Here is a 22,990-nt window from a genome sequence, read left to right as displayed (position 1 = left end):
ATAATAGACAGAAACTGGAAACAACCTAGATGTCCCTCAACAGAGGAATGGATACAGAAAATGTGGTATATCTACAGCTATTAAAAACAATGAATTTATGAAATTCTTAGGGAAATAGATGGATCTGGAGAATATCATCCTGAGTTAGGTAACCCAATCACAAAAGAACACACATGGTATGTGCATTCTCTGATAAGTGGATATTAGCCCAGAAGATCGGAATACACAAAGTACAATCCACAAACCACAAGAAACTCAAGAAGAAGGAAGACCAAAGTGTGGATGCTTCATTCCTTCTTAAAAGGGGGAACAAAATACCCATGGAAGGAGTTGCAGAGACAAAGTATGGAGCAGAGACTGAAGGAAAGACAATCCAGAGACTGCTCCACCTGGGAATCCTTCCCATATTCAATCATCAAATCCAGACACTATTGTGGATGCCAGCTAAGTACTGGCTGACAGGAGCCTGATATAGCTGTCTCCTGAGAGGCTCTGACAGTACCTGACTAATACACAAGTAGAGGATAACAGCCATCCATTGGACTGAGTACAGGGTCCCCAATGAAGGAGCTAGAGAAAGGACCCAAGGAGCTGAAGGATTTGAAGTCTCTTAGGACAAACAACGATATGAACTAACTAGTACCCCCAGAGCGCCCAGGGACTAAACCACCAACCAAAGAGTACACATGGTGGGACTCATGGCTCCAGCTGCATATGTAGCAGAGGATGGCCTAGTCGGTCATCAAAGGGAAGAGAGACCCTTGGTCCTGTGAAGGTTCTATACCCCAGTGTAGGGGAATGCCAAGGCCAGAAAGTGGGAGAGGGTGGGTTGATGAGCAGGGGGAGGGGGAACAGGTTTTTTTTTTTTTAATTTTACTTTATTGTTTTTTTCTCTTTTTTTCCAGAGGGGAAAACCAGGAAAGGAGATATCATATGACATGTAAATAAAGAAAATATCTAATAAAAAAGAAAAAATATCTATATAAAAAAAACAGAAACACACCAAACAAACAAACAAACAAACAAACCACTTGCCGAGTAAGGGTGGAGGGAGTTTGGATCTCTAGAAACCCACAGAAAATGCCCAGTGGGTATGGTGGTCTCTTGTAATCCCAGCCTCAGAAGGCAGAGAGAGGGGATGCTCAGAACAAGCTGGCTAGCAAGACTAGCCAAATCAGTGCGTTCTGGGTTTGATTGAGAGACCCTGCTTCAGTGCCTAGTGTGGAAGTGCAATGGAGGATAGTTACTAAGAGCAACTTCTAGCCACCATTTGTGCACCCACAGTCACACAATCCACCTATACACATGCAGGAAAAAAAACTAGAAGGAATAAAAATGAGGGGGAAGGAGATGTTAATAATCCTTCCCACAAATGTTGACTTAAGAATTAGGATTTAGATTTCATTGAATTCTAGAGGACAGCAGAGATTCCTTAATGAATGAAAATTACCACGGGGCCTGATATTGGAAGCACAGAGTTCTCCACTGTAAGCATTGGTATGCCCAAGCTTCATGATGATTCTACATGTACAGGTGGAAACAAGTGGAAGGGGAGAATAGGAAATTCCTCTACAGAAGTGGTATCTGATGCAGGTGAACAAAGGCAGATCCTAAGGAGGACCTAGACATGACAGAGGACAAAAAACTTAGAAGCCACCAAGGCACACCTCCAGTGTAAGGATAAGAAAATAAAGAGAAGCAACCCTAACTCAAGGGTGGTTATAAGAAAATTGTGGTACTCTCATCAACTGAGTGACCATGTGTTTCTGAAATAAAGGTACAGACATGCCTCTTCATATCTCCACTCCCTGCTCTTCCTTTCTTTTCTCCTCTTCTGCCTTGCCCCTCCCCTCTCCCTTTCAATGCTGAATGGTTAAGGAACCAGGGACAGAGTCCATTAAAATTGTGCTTTATAATAAAATAGTTTATTTCTCAAACCAGATGTCTTTTCAATTTCTGAATTTTTTTTTTTTTTTTACCATTTTTGCAGTATCTTTGAAATTATCTGGAAAAGTCAGTAAGATATTATTGGTCCTCTTCTGACACACATCATTTGTAATGGTAGAAAGCTTCCTGGCTGTGCCTTATACACCTCACTGTGAAATATCTGGTAGCAATTGAGTGTAACTACTGGCCAATGCTCATTTATTCTTTCCCCTCTTGCTAAGAACAAACCCAAAGCACTTTTAGTCACGTTAAAATCCAGATAATGTAACAATGAAATACTAGAGCACTTCGTAGAGATAGATACTCTGTACTCATGTATGAAGGATGGAATGGTGTAAGGAGGAAGATGTGACCCCAGGTTCATCCCAGTGTTCTAAGACCAGATATGTTTCTTACAACATTGGAACTCACTGTGTGATATGAAGGACTGTCTCAGTTAGCTTTAACTCTCAACTTGACAAGCCTAGAGTTATCTGAGAAGAAAACTTTACTCGAGGAAATCCTCGAGCAGATTGGCCTGTGGGAGATTGTCTTTGTTAATTTATATAGGAGGGACTGACCTGCCTACTGTGGGCAGTTCCATCCCTAAGCAGATATTTCAGGGCTGTATAAGAAAGCCAATAGAGTATAAGTTAGTTGGAAACACAGCTAGCAGGCATCATCGTTCGTGGTTCCTGCTTATACTTCCTGCCTGTGAAGTGAGTTCTGTCTGTTGATATATTCCATTGTTAATGGAATTGGATCTGGTTATCACTGGCTGGGACAGGGATGGAGATGCTGCCACTTGGTAAGGCATATGTCACTTATGCTCAATGGCTTTTACAGTTTCTGAAAGATCATGCCATGGGATGAATGTCCTATTTTTGTGGGGTAGAAGTAGCTGTTTGACTAGGTTCTTTTCCTGTTGTTCACAATGATACCTCTAAAACCATCTTGATATCTTATGATGAATAGACTCTAAGATTACCAGCCTAAGGATGGGGGGGTTTTCCCAGGTACTCTTTTGTGGACAAAAAAGAAGGTAGAGGGATAAAAAATTTAGATACACATTTTTGTAGGTTGTGAACCCAAATCTCTATATTACAAATAGTTATTGATTGAGATAAAAGCCAAGAAAAAGAGGGTTTTAAAAACTTGCTCATTTGAATTCTAAAAAACAAACAAACAAACAAAACAAAACAAAACAAAAAAAAACCAACTCTCTTACTCTGACAAGGGTACATGTGCCAGAGGAGTAGCACACACAGAGTGGGTGCAGCAGACTGGGTGAAGAAATCTGCAGCCTCTCAAGAGACACAGAGGTGGTTTCAGGCCGTAGATGGCACAGGCAGCTGAGCAGAAAGTCAACAAGGCCTGCCTTCAGTCACAGTGAGGATATCCAGGGCGACCTCACAGTTAAGATCCAGAACAGACTCTGTGTAGGGATTTGATGATGGTTTAACTGCCCTGCTAAGACCTATGCCTCACTAGGAGGTGCCCAAAGGCGGCAAGTCATCCATGGAAGTTCTTTGGTTTCTAACCCAGCTAAGGGATGAAATCCCAGGCTCTCCAGCTTCAGACTTCTCCAGAACCTGGGGACTGGAGGACATCATTGAAGTACCAATCCCTTTCTTCCTTGTCATCTACAGATGAGATGAAGAAGGAAGGAGCAGGAACTCTAGCCAAGAATTATCACTAAAAAATCCAAGAACTTGCACAAATGGGGCTCTCAAAACTGGCAACACTAATATTTATCTTCCATCTAGAGGAGGAACAAGCCAAACTAAATCACATCCATGCACATGCCTGAAATATCCCTGTGTAAATGTGTTCATCATTTCCTTACAATATATTGCAATCTCTAGCGTGTATTAACTAGTTCTACTCCTGCACCACATTAAGATACTTACAGACCTCGATTTTTACCCTGGCAATTCCCCTTCTTCTCCCAGCACCTGCCATTGCCACTGTGTTCTGGATTGTCTTTTCTAGGCTCCTGGGTCACATTCAGCATATTTAATAATTGCATATAAAGTCCATTATACAAAACAAAGTGTGGCACAAATGGTAATCAGTTTTAAAAATTATCTTTAGTATGTTAAATCTCTTCATCACTCATCATTGCCTGGAAAAGTGGTATACTTTAACTGGTACAGTGACCAAAGACCTGTAGAAAGACAGATCCTATAAGGAGGTAGTAGAGGGAGCCTGTTTCTCACTTTTGTGGGCATGCTCCTGAGGTCTAGCCTTGTCTACTGCTACTTATATACTCTGTGGTCTCTATTTCAGATTAAAAATCATAGGCACTATTAAAAAGTTCCCTGTTGGGGAAGATCAAAGAAATAAGATGTAATAAGAAACAGTGGGCTCCAGGAGCTGGCCCTGAGTCCTCCAGTGCTGGCTTTACATGTCCAGCCAAACACCTCTCAACTGATCCTTGAACAGTAGGCCTGCTATGAGTCTACCATGCCTGGCATTTCCTGATACAAGGATTATTTCCACCTCTAGGAATTCCACAAATGTGCCCAGAAGCCTTTTGGATATTTAACTTTTAAAAATAGCCTTTCACAGCACAATGCAGGTAGCCTAGAAACACATGCATCAGCTGTCTCCCATGAAAATACCTGCAAACCCTGTTGTCACTTGGATAACACATGGAAGTAAAATATGAACAAAACAAAACAAAGCAAAACAAAAAACATGGTAAAAATGCCCTTAAGAAACAGCTGTGTGGAAGCTGGTTCAGCCATGTTAAATATCTACCAACTTTCTGAGAGCCTTGGGAAGCTTGCTTAACCCAGAGAAGGGGGACAGGAGAGGTTCTAAAAGAAACAGCAGAGGAAAGGAGGAAGGAGGGTGGAATGTTAGAAGGAAGGAATCAAGAACCAAGAAAGGGAGAAGGGAGCAAGAAAGGGAGAGGGTGAGGAAGGAAGGGAGGCAGAAGCAGAGGGAGGGAGGGAGAGATGGAAGAAGGAAGAGAAAGGGAGGAAAGACATGACTAGAGACAGGGAAGGGAGGGGAAGGGGAAAGAAAAGAAATTAAAAAGGAGAGAAAGAGAAAAGTAAGGTTCTGTAAATTGATAACCATTACTTGAAAAAGAACATTAAGATTTTGTTTTTAATACAACAAGGTCAAAATATATGCCTTGATCACCCATGCTTGTCAAAATGAACAAGGGAGTAGCTTCAAGGGGATTGGGGTTGTGAAGGGGTTTTACCTCTGCCTCTCTTCCAGATGCTATGGTGTGCCAGCTTCCCCCTCTTCTGGAGCACTGTAAACACACAGCACCTACCTGCTATACTGACAGTGGCTGCAGCCTTTGCGGTACTGAACTTCTCTCCATGCTTATTGGTAGCTATGCATGTGTAGAGTCCTGGCTTTGTGATAAAGAGCTGGAGTCTTGAGTCAATCACTCGGTCTTTCACACTCTCTTGAATGGAACCTGAAGAAACCTGGTGGGCGTGGGCAAAAGAAAAGGTAGAACTAGATTACCCTCTCCTAAGACACCACGTCGGCTGCCTGGAAGGGTAGAGCATTTCAGTTCAACAAGCATGGGGAGAACTGCACATATAGACACAAGCTCCCTGTCCTCAGGCCCGTGCCCTTGGACTATGACTCTTCAATCCCTCTCTCAAGAGGGATCATCATTCTTTACCCTTTGATCTAGGCTAGCCAGTGATGTGTCTTGAGATCACTTACAAAGCTCTGGCACGTTGTGGCTTGCTTTCTTTTTTATTTTGGAGCCTGGGTCGCTCTGTGAATAAGCTATCAAGAGCTTGCTGGATATGGTAGTTTGAATGAAAACAGCCTGCCTAGTTAGGCTCATGGGGAGTGGCACTATTAGGAGGTGTGGCCTTGTTGAAGGAAGTGTGACACTGAGGGTGGACTTTGAGGTTTCAGAAGCTCAAGCCAGGACCAGTGTCTCTTCTTCTTCCTGCTGCCCATGGATCCAGATGTAGAACTCTTGGCTCTTTGTCCAGCACTCTGTCTGCTTCCATGCTTGTATGCTTCCCAATATAATGTAAACCTCCGAACTAGTAAGCCAACTAAATATTTCCCTTTATGAGCATTGTCATGGCCATGGTGTCTTTGCACAGCAATAGAAACCCTAACTAAGGCACTGGAGGATAAAATAACCATGTCCCATCTATTCCCTGGAAAAAGCGCCAAACCACCAAACATATGAAGAAAGATATTCTAGACTAACTAAGACCCACCCAAACTGCCAGGCATGAAAGCAAGGCTAGCCCAGTGTTTGCCAATCCTGGCTCAAATCACCAAACCATCAATTGATCCCCAGACTTGTGACCACTAACAATTACTATTTTACTTCACTCAGCTTTAGCTGGTTTGTGAGATGATGATGGCTACTGATATAAACCCTGATGACATTCTTCATAGACACTCTATGATTTATCCTCATCTCTAGACAAGAGTGAGAGATTTTAGACTCTATAACATCTGATTATTTCTCTGTAAATGGACATCAGATTGATGGGTGTGGAGTAAGAAAAGTGGTTATAAGGCCAAGATGCTCTGACACACAGCATACAAGATATTCTGGACCCTCAAACCAGAAGTCAAATGTTCTTAAAGAGCCAGAATAACAATATATTAGCATGGATTTGACAGATTAATTATACAAACACCTATTCACTAGTCATCAATTCAACTATAGCAAACACTGCCTACAATTTTTAAATTGTTTAAATTATATTTTTATTTGTTTTCATAAGTTTGTGGGTATGCCCATGCCATGGCATGGGTAGCAGGGTGTGAGTTGGTTCTCTCCTTTCATGGTGTAGCTCCCAAGGATTAAACTCAGGTCATCAGGCTTGGTAACAGGCATCTTTACCACTGGCCCAAGACTATCTACATTTTCTATTCAATTTTGAGTTAGAACGTGTACTCTGTTGGTCTGACACCAACGTCAATGGCTTTTAATCACTATGTTCCCTAGTCCTGGAAAACAAGGCAAATGAATTTTTAGCAAGCAAGCCCAGTCACTTAGATCACACATTTTTAAAGCCTTATGTGTGAAAGTGTTGGTTGGTAGCCTTAGTTGTTGGGGGTAGGTCTGTAGCTGTTATGTATTCAAATGCTAAATACTGGCCCCCTAGATCTAGTTGTCCCCTGATCCTCACATACACCAAGTGATGCTTTGTAAATCTTGCTCACTAATTTAAAGCCATTGGTTAAATAAAAGTGATTACAGCCAATTACTGGGGAGAATAGAGGTAGGTGGGTTTCAGTTACCAAGTTGCAGTTCTCAGGTAGTGACCAAGTGGAGAGGAGAGGAGGAAGAAGGAGAGAGGAGAGAGAAAGAGACTGCCATGAGGCCAGATGGATCATTAGTGTGTGGCCAGGAAAAGTGGACCCTGAGAACAGGCTGTTGAAATGGAAACAGACTGGGTGAGAGAACAGCAAATAATTGGGAATTCCAGGTGGGGAATTAACAGTCTAGCACAGAGAAAAATAGATGAGGGGTAATTTACCTAATAATTGTGCTAGGGCTGATTTTAAAAATCCATTGAACTCTGCCTCTATTATTAGGGGGCTAGCAGGGTCATATTAAGAACTAATAGAGTTTAGTAATCTGCTCACACTTGGTAATGTTGGGAAGCTGCAGAAGCATTTAGAGGTAGAACCAAGAAAAAGTTATATCATTAAGCATGTGGCTTTGAAGGGGATGTTGGACCCCTATCCTCTGCTTCACAGCTGTCCTGAGGAGACCAGCCTCATCTACACATGCCCACAGCAATAGAGGAATTGGGTTGAATCTCATCCTTGGGAAGCCAAATGACTATAAACTCAGACTTCTAAAACCATGAACCAGAACGAGTCTGTCTTCCTTGCTGTGTTGTTTTTCTCAGATATTTTGTCAGGGCAACAGAAAGTGAATGCTCCAACCTCAACAAATCAACAAATGCCACTGCTAAGATGGTGGCTTATTTTGAAATGGCAATTCTTTCTTCTGAATTCTTAAGTACCATGGCACATTGCCAATAACTATTCATTAACCACCACTACTTAGGTGAAGAGAAAATGATACCACTTTGAAGGAAATTCAAGTGACTGAGAATAATTAAAGAATTACCCAATGATGTTTTGGAAGACTGCATGTCGGCACCATGGTGAGTTCAGTTTGGCTTCTCTGGAATAAATTCCTCAGTGTGAATATGGCTAAGAATGGGAAATTTGAAGAGAGTTATCTTACTATTTTGCACACATGTTTTTTCAGACTAGCTTTGAGATGTGATCATCTTTATTTTAAATGTGTGTGTGTGTGCATGTGATGCGTGTGTATACATGCACATGTGTGTATGTACGTAGACTAGAGTGGGGTGCCATAGTGCATGCGAGGAGGTCAGAGGACAGCTTTGGATGGCTAGCCTTGCTTTTTATGTTGTTTGAGACAGGATTTCATGCCAACTGTATCCAACAGCTTCCAGAGGCTGTCTGTCTCTGCCTCCCACACCTCTGTAGTGGCTCCGGGATGTAAGCTTTTACTTCCAGCTTTTATGTGGATTCAGGGGAACACTCATGTGTTCATGTTTATGTGCCTTTTCAGATACACCCAGCTTATGACCAGCATTCTTCCTAATGTCTTATGGCTTGTGGTCCTCAGCACTAGACACTTTCTGTAGCAATTAGTTAGTGAAATTTTGTTCAATTATCTTCTTTCTCTTACTATCCTCTACCCTCATTGCTAGTCTTAATCACTGGGAAAACTTCCCAGGTCAAATCAAGCATTAAGGCACTCTCTCCACATAAATAATCTCTATGGTCTCTATGGGAAACTGACAAAGCATAGAGAAATAACTTTAAGAGGTATGTATCCAGGTTAAGCAGGACAGCCCGAACATCAAATGCTTACTAGCATGAGAACCTGAGTTTAGTTTGATCTCCAGAATTCACACACACACACACACACACACACACACACACACACACACATACACACACACACACACACAGAGAGAGAGAGAGAGAGAGAGAGAGAGAGAGAGAGAGAGAGAGAGAGAGAGAGAGAGATGGGGCTCAACGAGATGAGCTTGTAATTTCACAGCTGGAGAAAGCCTGGACAAGTGACACTTTGGGTCTCACTTCTGCGTGTGCATACGCGCCACCCTCCCACACACACACATGCATTTGCATGTACTCATGAATTTCTGCTGAATTCTTTGTTATCATATTTCTCATAAGCCCAGGTTTTTGTGTTAGGCCTAAGCAGCTGGACATCTTTGACCACAAACTCTCTCTGATTTTGCTATAAAACAGCAATGCGACAGCCTGAGATCTGAACGTCCGTGGGCTGTCTATGTGCTTGGTGTGTTTTGTATTTTATATCTTGTTTGTGAAGATCATCTCTTTCCAGTTTATAGACGCAAAGCCGTGGAGGTATTGCTTTCCTTCTTTGCCAAGTTGGTTCCTTCCTCAGAGAAGAAGAGCTGTGCAATGCTGTGAACAACTCAGAAACAAGCAATGCTTGTTAAGGTTTTGTTAAGGTTTTGTCTTTTGCTGTTATTGTACTGCTAAGTGCTGGCACCCAAGATCTGGAGTCCACACTTAGCTTCTAGGAACCTGACCCCAGTTAATTCTAATTGGTAAATAAAGATGCCAGCAGCCAATAGCCGGGGAGAAGAGACATAGGTGGGGTTTAGGTTTCCCAGGCTTGTAACTATGAGTTTGGAGGAGGAAAAGTATCCGGCATGCCTTAGGAGAATGTGCAGGAGAGAAGAGAGAAGAAGAACTTGCAGGTGGGAGAACCAAAGCTGCCATGTAAAGTGGCCAAGAGAACATGGCCCAGAGGGCTGCTCAATTGAGTCAAGAGCAGCTAAGACAGAACATAGTAATTAGTAAGCAATAATGGGATTATGGATAGAAAGTAGATTCTAATGCCATAGAGGTTAGATAGTTGCCCGGCAATGGTGCTGCTTAAGGCATATTAAAACATAAAGGCTCTGTGTGTGACTTTCATCTGAGAACATAAATGGTGTAAGATGGGAAGGAACCCCACGTCTGGATTTATTAAAATATTCAAACTACAGCTGCCCATCATTTCCTGTCCACACCTAAGCACCGTCAAACCACCCAAGGTCACAAAGTCACCAGAACAAGCTCCATGGGAAGAAGAAGAGTTCTGTAAGCCTCCTGGGCTCTCCAGGGGACTCCATCCAAGGGCTGAAATAGTTCAGTGCTGAGCCCAGGCCACTCTGAAGCTCTCTGGTCAAGGACGATGTGGTTTCTAAGCACTTCTCCTCTTTCATTCAGGGACCTCTCTTGATTCTCTACATGGCTCATGCCCAGCAGACCATTTTAGACATAATATGAACTTCTTTTTCTTTCTGTTTGAACCAACAGTTTAGTGTTTTTGTGATCTAAACATAAAAGCAACCTCCTGCCTTCTATTTGGATCATTTTGCCTGCTCTCTGGACTTTAAAAGTTTAAAAGGATAACTTCAGATTCTTGTGATCTTCTACCAAGGTGTGTTTCAAGTCTGCCGGTACAGCGGCCCTGCATGTCTGTCTGTGGATCACATGGAGTTGATTAATTTTGTATTGAAAATATTTTTGAAGTATGTCTCCATTGAACAGGTCTGAGTTTTTTAAAAACATGTTATTATTCCCAAAATAAAATAATGCCACAGATATTTCCATAGCATTTATACTGAGAGATGATTTAAAGTACAGAGAAGGATATGCACAATGGTTCTGTGCAAACACAAGATTGGACATGGGGGCTTGAGTATCCTAGAAATTTGCTACCATAGAAAGTCCTGGAACCCAGACCCCACAGTGACCAAGGTCTGACGAGGCTTAACTCAGGTGACTATATCTGACATTTACAATAAAGATGTTTTTGCCAAATCATTCTGGTTCACTTAACTAAAGAAACCAGAATAAATTCTTATGTCTGGATAGAGCAGTGGTTCTCAACCTGTGGGTCAGGATACCTTTTGGATCACATATTAGATCTGCTGCATATCATATATTTATATTATGGTTCATAACTTCCAAAATTATATATATGAAGTAGCAACAAAAATGGCCTTATGGTTGAGGGTAACCATAACACAAGGAACTATATTAAAAGTTCACAGCATTAGGAAGGTTGAGAACCTCTGAGCTAAAACATTCTTTCTGAGAGTGATGACTTTTGTAAGGAGATAGATTTGCTTGACTACAGTAGTTATTTCACTGAGTAAATAAATATATACAAAATATCATTCTTTTGCCTTAAACATATTACAGAAAAAATATAATAATAGAATTTTGGAGACTGCAGTAATGGCTCAGCGGTTAAGAGCATGTACTTCTCTTGAAGAGAATCCTAGTTGGGGTGTCAGCACCCACATCATGATGGGCAGCATATAGTTGCCTGTAACTCCAGCTCCAAGGAATCTGATACCCTTTTCTGAACTCCTTGAGCAATTGCACTCATATGTACAGAAACCCACAAGCTCTCACGTGCGCATGCACACACAACACACACACACAAGTAAAACTAAAATAAAGCTTTTAAAATAAACCTTTTTAAAATAAATATTTTTAAAGAGTCAGTAAAATAGAAAGTTGTATCAGATAGATATCCTAACTCCCATCTGAGATCATGCATACCTGTACAACATTTGTGTGCATCTTTGATCCACTGACAGTGTTGACTAGAGATAGTCTACCTATAGCCATAGATAATCTAGTGACACCATGGCCTCACCTGAACACAGAAATACCTTGGAAAGTATCCAGGCTTCAGTGACCCTACATTATAAATAATTCCAGCTAGCTGGGCATACCTCATGTAACAGATATGACCAACAGTTTTTATATATTTGATTATTTTATATTTATATATTCACACATTATATATTTATTATATTTTATACAACATATAACATATAAACATATTATATGTTTAAGGCATATGAATTATATTTTGTATACATTTATTCAGTGAAATAATTGCTGCACTCAATCAAATCAGCAAATCAACCTACCTCCTTACAAAAGTCCCAGTAATGTTCATACTCCTGTAGATATACTAAATATTGTTTGCCACTGCATTGTAGAAAAAAAGATACTGGTGTGAAAGGCATTTCTATATTGTTTTGTATTTTCATAGCCATTACTATTGTCCTCTTTCAAGCTGCCTACTGAATTATCCCACATAATTGTTATATGTAATTATTTTGTTTTGCCAATTAATTTTATAAAATGACTCTAAAGCTCACAGCCGTGAAACGAAAATCATGTCCCTTTAAAAATCTGACTAAAATGGCTATCTGTAAGAACATTTAAAAACACAATAGTTACACACATACACACACACACACACACACACACACTATTTTACAAAACTTTTTTTAAAAAACTATTTCAACTTTTATACACTTCTAGGAATCATGTGTATTGAACAAAGCAAGAGAGATATACAAATTTTTTTTCTAAATTTGTAGTTAAATGTCTATATAATGGTTATTATCAATAACTTTCAATAAATATGGTTCTATAACATGCAAAGCCCTTCTTTTTAAAAATAGTAAGCTCTCTTTTATTCCCATCAAATTACTATTTCCACTATTATAAAAGAAAATAGAAGCTACTTGTCACTTTCAAATTTATCTTACTAAAAATTTCCATGAAAAAAACAAAAAACTGAACATCGACAAGGGCCGAAAGGAGACTTGTCTTCATCAAGTCGGGACACATTGTTGGAATTTTCTTCTGATCTGTGTCTGACTGTTCAATCTTTTGGTTTGCATGGGAGATGGGAAACAGTCTCATCTTTTATAGCATTATAGGCTTATTGCCATGTTTAGAGGTTAGTTTTAGTTTGGCTCTAGTTGGTGATGAGCCAGCATGCCTCATGTGGCTATTCTTTGTGTAACATCCATAGTTAATGCTCTGGTGCTTCCTAAATCTCCAGGGTGAATCTTAATCCAGTCAAGTTGACTCTAAATTGTATCGATCACAGAGAGGAATCTGCTTTCTAGGAGTCTGAGGAGAGAGAATGTAGAGGAGAGAGAAGCTATCCTCAGACGCATGGCAGAGGATCATGCCTCAGAGTTTCAGAGACTTACATCCCAGCCTCTTTACTTCAGGCTCTGCACCAAAGAAAAAGATACAAGCTTGCCAGGCGATTCCGTGAGGCTGGCCTAACATGTCCCTGGAACATGATCTTGACAGCTCACTGAAAGAACAGGCTGCTCCAAGTTTAGAAAATAGATACAATAATCCAGAACAGAAAATGGATTGAAGCAAGATGAAACAGCACAGTGAAAGAAACAAACAAAAAAAACAGTGGTGCTTTTATAAGCGAAGAGGGGCTTCAACAGGAGGGAGAAGTCGATTTACTGTGAAAATCACCATGTTTGCCAATGGTTGATACAACTGATGGTGAGGAGTTACATCGATTTAAATTGTGTCCATACCAAAGCAATGAAAATATGTTTCTTTACCTCATGAACACAATCTTAAAACTGTGAGAGTTAGATTAGTCTTTTGTTTTGCTTTGTTTGGTCAAATTGACACAAGTTAGAGTCATCTTGGAAGAGTAAACCTCAATGACTTCTACCAGACAGTTCTGTAGGCAAGTCTGTGGGAAATTTTCTTGATTGATGGTTGATATGGGAGAGACCAACCCACCTTGGGCAGGTGGTCCAGTGGTGTATGGGAAGGTAGACTGAGCAAGCCACAGAGAGCAAGGCAACGAGTAGCACTCCCTCTATGGCCTCAGCTTCAGTTCCTGTCTCCAGGTTCCTGCTCTGACTTCCTTTCAGGATGGATTACAAGCTGTTATCTTAAAAACTTTCTTCCTTAAGTTGGTTTTAGTTACAGATAAGGTAAAAAGTATATTCTTACCGAACACAAATAGACAAGAGGCAATATTTTAAAAATATAACAATAAGAGTCCTGATTAATTTTCCATTATGGATAAAAACAAAACAAACAGAAAAAAAAAAGACCCTAGCTATTACAGATGAACTTTCATACTTGAAAAAAAAAGCAGAAAAATTCACATACAAAAAATGTAGAGCATTGTTCTTCCCCTGAAAAACTTCCCAACATTGGAAATTGATAAAGTACAGAGAATAATTAGATAACAAGAAAGAAAGTTCTCAAAGAACTAGGTATCAAGCTCATCTCAATGTGATCTATAAGTGAAATAGTCCACCTGAAGTATTACACCTGTGCTATAATTCACAGGTGTGAATGCTTGTATGTAAAGTACTTGGAGACTTGGCTCAAATAACCAGGTGATCACATTAGCTACTATTAGCACTATTAAAAATGAAATATTGAATGGATTATAGTCCTGGATTATTTTGCATTAAAGTAACCTCCACTAGTGAACTGGCCTTTTCCTGGTACATTTTATGAAAATTATTTTAGTTACAGGAAGGACTTAGAACAATTTCTCTTTTACACAAAACAGTAAAAGATACAGGGAAGACTGTAAAGTCCCAGAGTTTGACACCAGTGGCTTCTGGTACCAAGGACATCTTTAAACACTGGTAAAATTAGGACCACCAATGTAGATAGAAATGATAACACTATCTTAGTTACTGTGCACTTATCACATTTCTGTGATAAGTACTATGACCATGATGATTTATAAATGATAACATTTAATTTGGGGCTTATGGTTTCAGAGGATTAGAGTCCATGATGATGGAACAAAGTTATGGCAGCAGGAACAGTTAAGATCAAGAACAAATTGAAGACAGGAAAAGTGGCAGAGCAAATAGCCTTTTGAAACCTCAAAAGCATCCCAGTGACACACCTTCTAATCCTTCCCAAAGAGTTCCACCAACTAGGGACCACATATTCAAATATATGAGGCACCAGGGGCTGTTCTTATTCAAATCACCACACACTGCAGGTACATGCTGAGTGCAGAAAGTCACCACCAGCAGGTCTTCCCCACATCATCCCAATCACAAGGCACTCACAGCATTTCCGTTTTCAATCCAGCTGATGGTGGGGACAGGGATGCCTATTGCTGTGCAGCGTAGGGTTACAAAGGAACCAAAGGTGACATTGTGGGATTCAGGAGCACGCAGGATTCTTGCAAAAACTGTTAGGAAAACAAAGGCCATGAGTGATTGTTCCTTATGAAATGGCTAAGCAAGGCAGGACTTTAAAACTCCAGTCACACTGTGTGCCCTGAGTATGCTCACTCCTTCAGTGTTGCTATGTTTGCCCTCTATGCTCTTTGTGCTATGACCTTGTATTTGTCACCATCCCAGGATACACTTCGTTCCAACATAGAAGTTGGCCTTTGTCGATACACAGTCTAGAACATTTATGCTAATATCTAAATGTGATGGGTTCCTTATGTGTATAACTCATGTCTCATTTTAAGGGACATTTTCTTAGAACCATAATCATCCAACACACAGTCCAATTCCCAATCACCTTTGCCATTCTATCTTATGATCTTTATATATTTACCGCTCTCTGATATTCTGTTAGTTCCTACTTATTTGTTCTTCAGCTCCCCCCATTAGAATGTCTTGTACTGTTTTGTTTCCTGCTGGATTAAGTGCCCAGAAGATTTTATGAAGAAAATACACACTTGATATTATTTTAGCAAGCTAAAGAAATAATTAATGGTTTATACCCTCAACTCTATCTCTAGTATTGAGAACAAATTCAAATATATCACACATTTCAAAGAATGAGATGATAGGGAGAAAAGGAATGTTTAAGATAAATGTGAGGAGGAGAATGAGTCTCCTGCATTCCTTATCATTATACAACTTCACCAATTAAAAAACCAATCTACAGGCTTATCAGTTCTATCCTGAATTAAAAAGGGAGAGTTGAAAACTCAGAATGAATTGGAGAGTGTAGTTCAGAAGATGAGCTAGATTTCTGTCCTTCTTTTCAGATGTGGAAACGGAATCCTCATTAATTTTTTTACTTTCCCAGAGCAATAGCAGAGATGGTACTGAGCCTGGTCTCATGCCTTCTGATGTTAAGTCCAACAGTCTTTTAAGCTATTATGAAATCATTTTGTTTTCCTGTTGTCAACATATTTTATGCTCTTTTCTGTTGTTTTCTAGGACCAGAGCCCAGCACATGACAGGAATTCTAAACCCTAATTGTCACGGCACTTTGACTTAGTTCTTCTAGTTCACTGAAATTCATGGAGTTCATGTGGACAAGGCAGAGGGTTGACACAACAATCACAGTGAGGCTAGGGCTTCTTGGTAGTCCCTCTGACTTTTGACCTTTTCAAAAGGTCACATCACTCAAGGGTATAAAAATGTGACATTTCCCTTGACACCTGGATCTTTGGTTGGTGAAAAATTGAATTAACTTGACTTCCTATCTTTTGATATTGAGGACTCCAAGATGTGGTATTTATAACACCATTGGGGCTCACCCACTTTAAATATGTAAATGTTCTACCCAAAAGCTGGGAGGACAGAAAAGTAATAAAAATGTCATGTTCAATGACAACAGTGCTTAAAAAAAAAATACAAAGTTCTTTTTCTTAAATGTAGTGAATGTTTAACATACAGTTGAATCTATCTCTTAAAACTAAAATTGAGGGCTAGAGGTGTAGTTCACTTGGTAGAGTGATTGCCTAGGCTATACAAGGCCCTGGGTTCAGTTCCCAGCACCACATCAACCAGATGGAGTAGGACATACCTGTAATCCCAGCACTGAGGAAATTAAGGCAGGAGGATTGGAGTCCAAGGTTATCTATCCTTAGCTATATGGGAGTTTGAGGCCAACCTGAACTACATGCCATGCGATAATCTAAAAAATAACAACAGCAACAATAACCTGGCTTTACAAGGTTAAACACCCAACAAAAATCAGAGTTTAGGAACACAATGAGCAATATCCTGGAGACCATGTCTGTCAAACTCAGAATGCAAAAAACTTAAAATGGCAAATTATTTACTTGCCTCAATAAATAAATAGTAAGAGGGAAGAAATCTACTATGGTGTGAAAGAGGTTTAAGGGCCATGTCACCTAAGATCTCACTTTGGATTCTTATTTTCCCCACTGAATCCGAGTTCACAGGCTGTGTTCTTTTGACAGCCAAACCCAGGCTGACTGTCACCCTAGCAGGGTCAGCCACATCCTGTTCATGTTTTCTGGTGATGGTCATGGAGGCGTAGGCTATGCCATACATCTGTAACACCTGGCTGGAATAGTGTGTGCAGGGGTTGGCACTGCAGGTTTTGAGTTGGCACTGTAATCGGAAGCACATGAGGCTCACTGCCTGCCTCTGAGCATTGAGAACAATGTGGTCCTTGAGAGACTGGGAGTTGGATCATGTTGGTATCAGTCTTGTTACAGAAGTGTTCGAATGGTTTGACTGAGCCCTTGGACTTGAAATGAGGGTTTTTTTGGATGAAAGCTAGGACAATGAAAACAAATGGGAGAAATAGGAAATCTAGATTCTTTCTCCTGTTTTGATTTATAGAAGCAAACATTTTCATTCGGGAATTTGGAATTCTTCTTGGAAGTGTAGTGACCAGGGTGGGTTTATTGCATTCTGATTTATAGCCTTTCTTTTTCCTTTTGGCAGCTATTGCATTGTGTGGATCGTCACTTAGGTGCATTGCAAAACCCTCGCTAGTCTATGCTGCACAACCCAGCTAAGCGTAAAGTGAGATAGTGGGTAAGCCAGCCAGCTACTCTTGCACAGCTCAGCATGATGCTAAACTTAATTGGTTCCCCATTCTGCCTGATCTAGAGCTTTCTAGGGGCTCTGTTTGGGCACACGTGATGGGTACTATTGGCTACACAGGTGTCTCCATGACTATAAAACTGCTAATAAATAGTTGTTCTCTCCAAAGTGGGCTACATCATTAAGTGTGATGTGTTAAGAGAGGAAAATGACCAGAGATTACAGTGAAGCCGGTCTATCCCATACTCTTGAGTTCTCTCCAAAAGATGAGAGTTGGCCTTCCCTTTGCAGTAGTGACAGACATCTTCAACCCTTTCTTTCACTTTTCCTCTACTCCCAAAGGTGGTTCTAAGCATCAGTAGAACCTTTTGGGTTCTACTGAAATGTCTTGTTTTCATAATATCCTCCATGCCCCTCACTCTGGTTACATTCACATAGCACTTAGCACCACTTGACAACTGTGGGTCCTTTATTTATTTGTATTGTGGCTGTCCCTCTCCCTGGGATGCAAACGTTATCAAGGTCTGTCTTTGCTTTGCTCATCACAGCAGGCTGACCTATGTATATGTGGGATTCTGTGTATCACTAGATGTACCCCACCTGGTATAGGGTAAGTAATCATAAGTATTTATTAAATGAATGAGTGGATGAGTAGGAGAGCGAGTGGGTGACTTTTCTGATGAGCTAAGGCAAATAAAGTTATCTATATCTTTTACTTATTCTACTTCTATGAAGGGAAAGAGCTTGATATGTGGTTGAAAGTTTACCAAAAGTTACCAGGTCAGGACTTCTTTACCCAATCGTTAACATGTGACATGGGAAAGGCTCGAGAGGCAAGGATGTCAAACAGAAGTTATGGTGGTCCCCTTGTTAGCTGGTCTAGAAGGCTTCCTTGTTCAACCCAGCTTCATCAGCAATAAGGCTCATGTGTTGCTCCCCATTTGTATTTGTTTTCAGTTCTAAATGTGAAAGGTGAAGGTGGGCTGAGAGGAATTCCAAACACTTAACAACCATCCACAACAATCCCAGCAGCTGCAACCAAAAATAAAAGTCAGGCTAACTTCATCCCCTGCAGGAGTGAACTTGGATATAGTTCCATGGCAGATCTCATGGCTTCAGTGGGTAGCCACACACTGACACTGCATTCTACATCATCAGGGAAGCTCGGTGAGATCTGTTCCTTAGCCAGGGAAATGCGCATTAAATGTCTTTATTTTGTAATTTGCTTTCATGGAAGAAAATGTGTTTTGTTGTATAAACAAGCAAACTGCTGAATAGGAGTTTGAAATTATTTAGTGATTTGGGGAGATTTTATAACTAGTATGCTATTACAGTTCTCTTGCCATAGATAATCTGATCTACCACTATCCAATTTGCTACGTACTCGTCCTCATTCACGTTCCCATGGGTAAGCATGGTAGCATTCACCAGCACTATGAGAAACAGACGTGGCCAGTGTTGACCCTGAGGATTTTCTCCTACAGAATCTATTCATGTGTTTTGGGTTTGATGTTCTTGGGTAAACTTGCAGCCCTATTTTGAAGGTCAGGAATCCTACATCAAAATAGCTTATAACAAACCCAGACATACTCCTTCCATCCCCACCCTGAACACCTGCCACATTCATTTTCCAAATTACTTTCAGATTTATAATCGGTCTTATGGTTGCCATTTTAAAGGTTGTATGTGTTCAGGAGCTATGTCCATCATAATTGTTTTTATAATATCATGGGAAATGAAGGGAGCAGGAAACCTAGGCCACCTCCTAAAATGGCAGGTCTCTAGTCTCTCTTCTTGTTAGAGGGTAGTTCAAGAGATTTCTCAAGTTTCGGCCAGTTCTCTATTTCTGAACAGTTATTTCAAAGGAACTGTGAGAGCGTAGATATTTTATTTTCTCTTACTCTGTCCCTTTTGTAACATTTCCTACCCTCTGTTGGTGAGTTCTTTATAAAGTTTTCAAGGGATCAGTAACAGGCAGGAATAAAGGGGAAAGGGAGATGATTTAAAACTAACCCAGCCAAGTGGTGGTGGCACACGCCTTTAATCCCAGCACTTGGGAGGCAGAGGCAGGTGGATTTCTGAGTTCGAGGCCAGCCTGGGCTATAGAGTGAGTTCCAGGACAGCCGGGGCTATACAGAGAAACCTTGTCTTGAAAAACAAAAACAAAAACAAAAAAAAAAAAAACACAATCACTAAAACTAACCCAGACCTCCAGGTGGAACACTTTTACTTGATTGGTGTTGTAAATAACCTGGTATCTAGAAAGAGGAAGACATTTTAGATATGGGTTAGGCCTCTCCTATGGCTTACATCTAAAATGTCCTCCACATGTTCATGCGGTTGGACACTTCGTCTGCAACTGGTACTGCCTTGGGAGGTTTGGGGTTCTTCTTCTTCTTCTTCTTCTTCTTCTTCTTCTTCTTCTTCTTCTTCTTCTTCTTCTTCTTCTTCTTCTTCTTCTTCTTTTTTGAAAATTTATCATTTTAATTATGTGTATATTAATTGTGGGGCTGTACTGGCTGGTTTTGTATGTCAACTTGACACAGGCTGGGGTTAGAGAAGGGAGCTTCAGTTGGGGAAGTGCCTCCATGAGATCCAGCTGTGGGGCATTTTCTCAATTAGTGATCAAGGGGGTAGAGCTCCTTGTGGGTGGTGCCATCCCTGGGCTGGAAGTCTTGGGTTCTATAAGAGAGCAGGCTGAGCAAGCCAGAAAAAGCAAGCCAGTAAGAAGCATCTGTCCATGGCCTCTGCATCAGCTCCTGCTTCCTGACCTGCTTGAGTTCCAGTCCTGACTTCCTCTGGTGATGAACAGCAATATGGAAGTAAGCTGAAAGAACCCTTTCCTCCCCAACTTGCTTCTTGGTCATGTTGTTTGTGCAGGAATAGAAACCCTGACTAAGACAGGGGCGTATGCACATAGTGTGTGCACATGTAAGTGCAGGTGCCCGAGGAGACCAGTAGGATGTCAGATCCCCTGGAGCTGGAGCTAAAGGCAGTTGAGCCTCCCAGCATGAATGATGGATCCTCTGTAAAAGCAAGAATGCTCTGAACCACTGAGCCACCTCTCCAGCCCAGGTTATAAATTCTTTAGGACAAAAAGTTAGCTAGCAGAACTGGGTGGTTGGGGTAGACTTTGAGCATTGCATGTATTTTGTGGTATTGGTCCAGGCTCTCTGCTTCCTGATCCTCTGTGATGCATAGGCCTGTCATCTCATGCCCTTGAAGCTGCAGATGGAGCTGCTGCAGCAGCCCTATGTCTCTCCCCATCTCCCCATTCCCCAAACTGGTTTGCATCCCTTGGATCACTGGGCGAAATGAAAGTTCTCCTTAAAGCTGCTTCTGCCAGCTAGGAAGTCAGGGCCATGTGATAACGACTAATACAGTTTTCTAGTCTGAAAATGTATAAGCCTAAACTCATTAAGAGTGCCAACATGACTCTCAACAGGTTTATAGATAGACTTCAGCTGGTCAAGACTGAACAAACCTTCCAGAATCTGAAAAACTCTGGAAGCTGAAGCACTTGTAACCCCCAGGATTGTGAGTCTAAAGTACTCAATCAATTGTATGTGTTCTGTATAGAGAGAAGGAGACACTGTTTAAAAGCAATGGCAGCCTAAGATAGCTGAGATGAGGACTTGTGGCTTTTAGCCTCAGATTAGCAAGTCTGGTTGAGAAGAACTTGAGTCTTCCTGGGAGAGAAGTTACTTTTACTGATGGGAGGTTTGTTGTGCATGAGGATTGTCCCACACAAATAATACATTTCCATGTTAACTAAAATAAAGTCACTTCATTTTTTTTCTGATTTAGAGCAAATGCATTAAACTCCTCATCATGTGGAAATGTTGGTAACCAAGCATAAATTAGCACCATGAATTTTTTAATACTTCTCCAAAATTTTAATACCCCCTCCCAAATAACTTTCTGTCCTGACCTGTGTGGGTTAGTTATTTATTTATTTTTGTCTGTTCTTTTTCTTTAATCTCATGCTGTGATTCTAGAATTTGGAATATGTGATTCTAACCCTACTCTGGATTCAATGTTCTCCTAAGAAATGTGATTGGTCCATAGCCTGTATCTACAGGAAAGCAGTCCCATCTTCAAGTCCTCTGTTTAATGCTGTGACTTCTTATTCCCATGGGCCACTTGCCATTTCTTGACAGAATAATAGGACTTAAGGTCAGGAAAATAAGCAACTGAAGTATACTGTGCATCTAAAAAGAAGCAGCAAGGCAGACAAGAAGGGGGAAAATACCTTTAGTGTCCTGCTCAGGTTCACTGTCTTCTGTTAATGAGAACAGGAGGAAACGGACACACAGCCAACAAACAGAAACAAAACAATGCTTGGTGAGAAGGGGGGTCTTAGACTGCAGCACATCCATTGTTCAGGATTCATTAGAATCTACTTGTTTCTTATTTCAATAAGAAACAAATGCCAGGAAGGGAAAGTGCTGACCTTTCTTTGCAAGCAAACGATCCCATGGCATAAGATTCCAAATTACGACTTATAGTCAGGCAGTATTATACAGAAAATAAACTACAGCATTCTCGAAGACATAGCTCACTCATGCATTTTTGTTTTAATGCAGACAAGGACAATCCCCCTTTTCTTTCAAGGCAACAGAGCCTCTACTATTCTAGTGAATTCTGTTCCTCTGTTTGCTTGGCTTCTCCTCTTACCAGGCCCTGCTGTGAAGTCAGTGCTGTGGACTGTGGGATCTCAGCTATCATTTCTATGGCAATAGACTCCTGTTGTGGTAAACAGGGGATTAGGGGGGTTCTGCAGAACCAGGGCCTACCACCAACAAAGATCTGGAGCTCTTATTTTTAACCCCCAGAGGCAGTCAGAGAGTAGAGAGAAGAACAAAGCATTCTAGGAACAGAGTAGCCAAGGCTGCTCTGGGAGAAAAAGAAAGAAAGAAAGAAAGAAAGAAAGAAAGAAAGAAAGAAAGAAAGGAAGAAAGAAAGGAAAGAAAGAGGAAGAGAGAGAAAGGGAAAGAGGGAGGGAGAAAGAGAGAGGGAGAGAAAGAGGGAAAGAAGAAGAGAGGGAGGGAGGAAGGGAGAGAGAGAGGGAGGAAGGGAGGGAAGGAGGAGGAGAGAGGGAGGGAGTAAGTGAGGGAGGGAGGAGGAGAGAGGGAGAGGGAGGGAGGGAGGGAGAGAGACAGAGACAGAGAGAGACAGAGACAGAGACAGAGAGAGAAAGAGAACAAAACCCAAAACTCTAAATTGGATAGAAAGGATGGAGAATTTGTATACATTTTTAAAAACCCTAACCAGGGAAAAATAAAAAACAAATTAGTCATTCTAAAATGTTTACTATGACCATATCACACAAAACTCTCAAGGGTTATTTGTTCAAATCCATTTAGACCTTTTTTTTTTTTAAGAATTAATTAAATATAAGTCAGTTG

The 22,990-nt window shown here is 40.8% G+C and overlaps 1 protein-coding gene across 8 annotated transcripts in view; it reads right to left on the bottom strand.

The window, feature by feature from the left end:
• Positions 1-22,990, bottom strand: part of Musk (muscle associated receptor tyrosine kinase) — a 96,584-nt gene that overhangs the window by 28,482 nt on the left and 45,112 nt on the right. For 4 of the 8 annotated variants that reach the window (XM_031377491.1, XM_031377492.1, XM_031377494.1 and 1 more), the window contains exons 7-9: positions 21,835-21,864; positions 14,880-15,004; positions 5,219-5,378 (exon numbers count right to left, since the gene is read on the bottom strand). In XM_031377491.1, coding sequence (XP_031233351.1) covers positions 5,219-5,378; positions 14,880-15,004; positions 21,835-21,864 — 315 coding nt within the window. The remainder of the gene's footprint in view (positions 1-5,218; positions 5,379-14,879; positions 15,005-21,834; positions 21,865-22,990) is intronic. The other 4 variants (XM_031377497.1, XM_031377493.1, XM_031377496.1 and 1 more) reach the window with 1 other exon arrangement.

The sequence above is a fragment of the Mastomys coucha genome, unplaced genomic scaffold, assembly GCF_008632895.1.
Source record: "Mastomys coucha isolate ucsf_1 unplaced genomic scaffold, UCSF_Mcou_1 pScaffold18, whole genome shotgun sequence".
NCBI classification, from domain to species: domain Eukaryota; kingdom Metazoa; phylum Chordata; class Mammalia; order Rodentia; family Muridae; genus Mastomys; species Mastomys coucha.
This window is presented reverse-complemented; position numbering and strand designations above follow the sequence as displayed.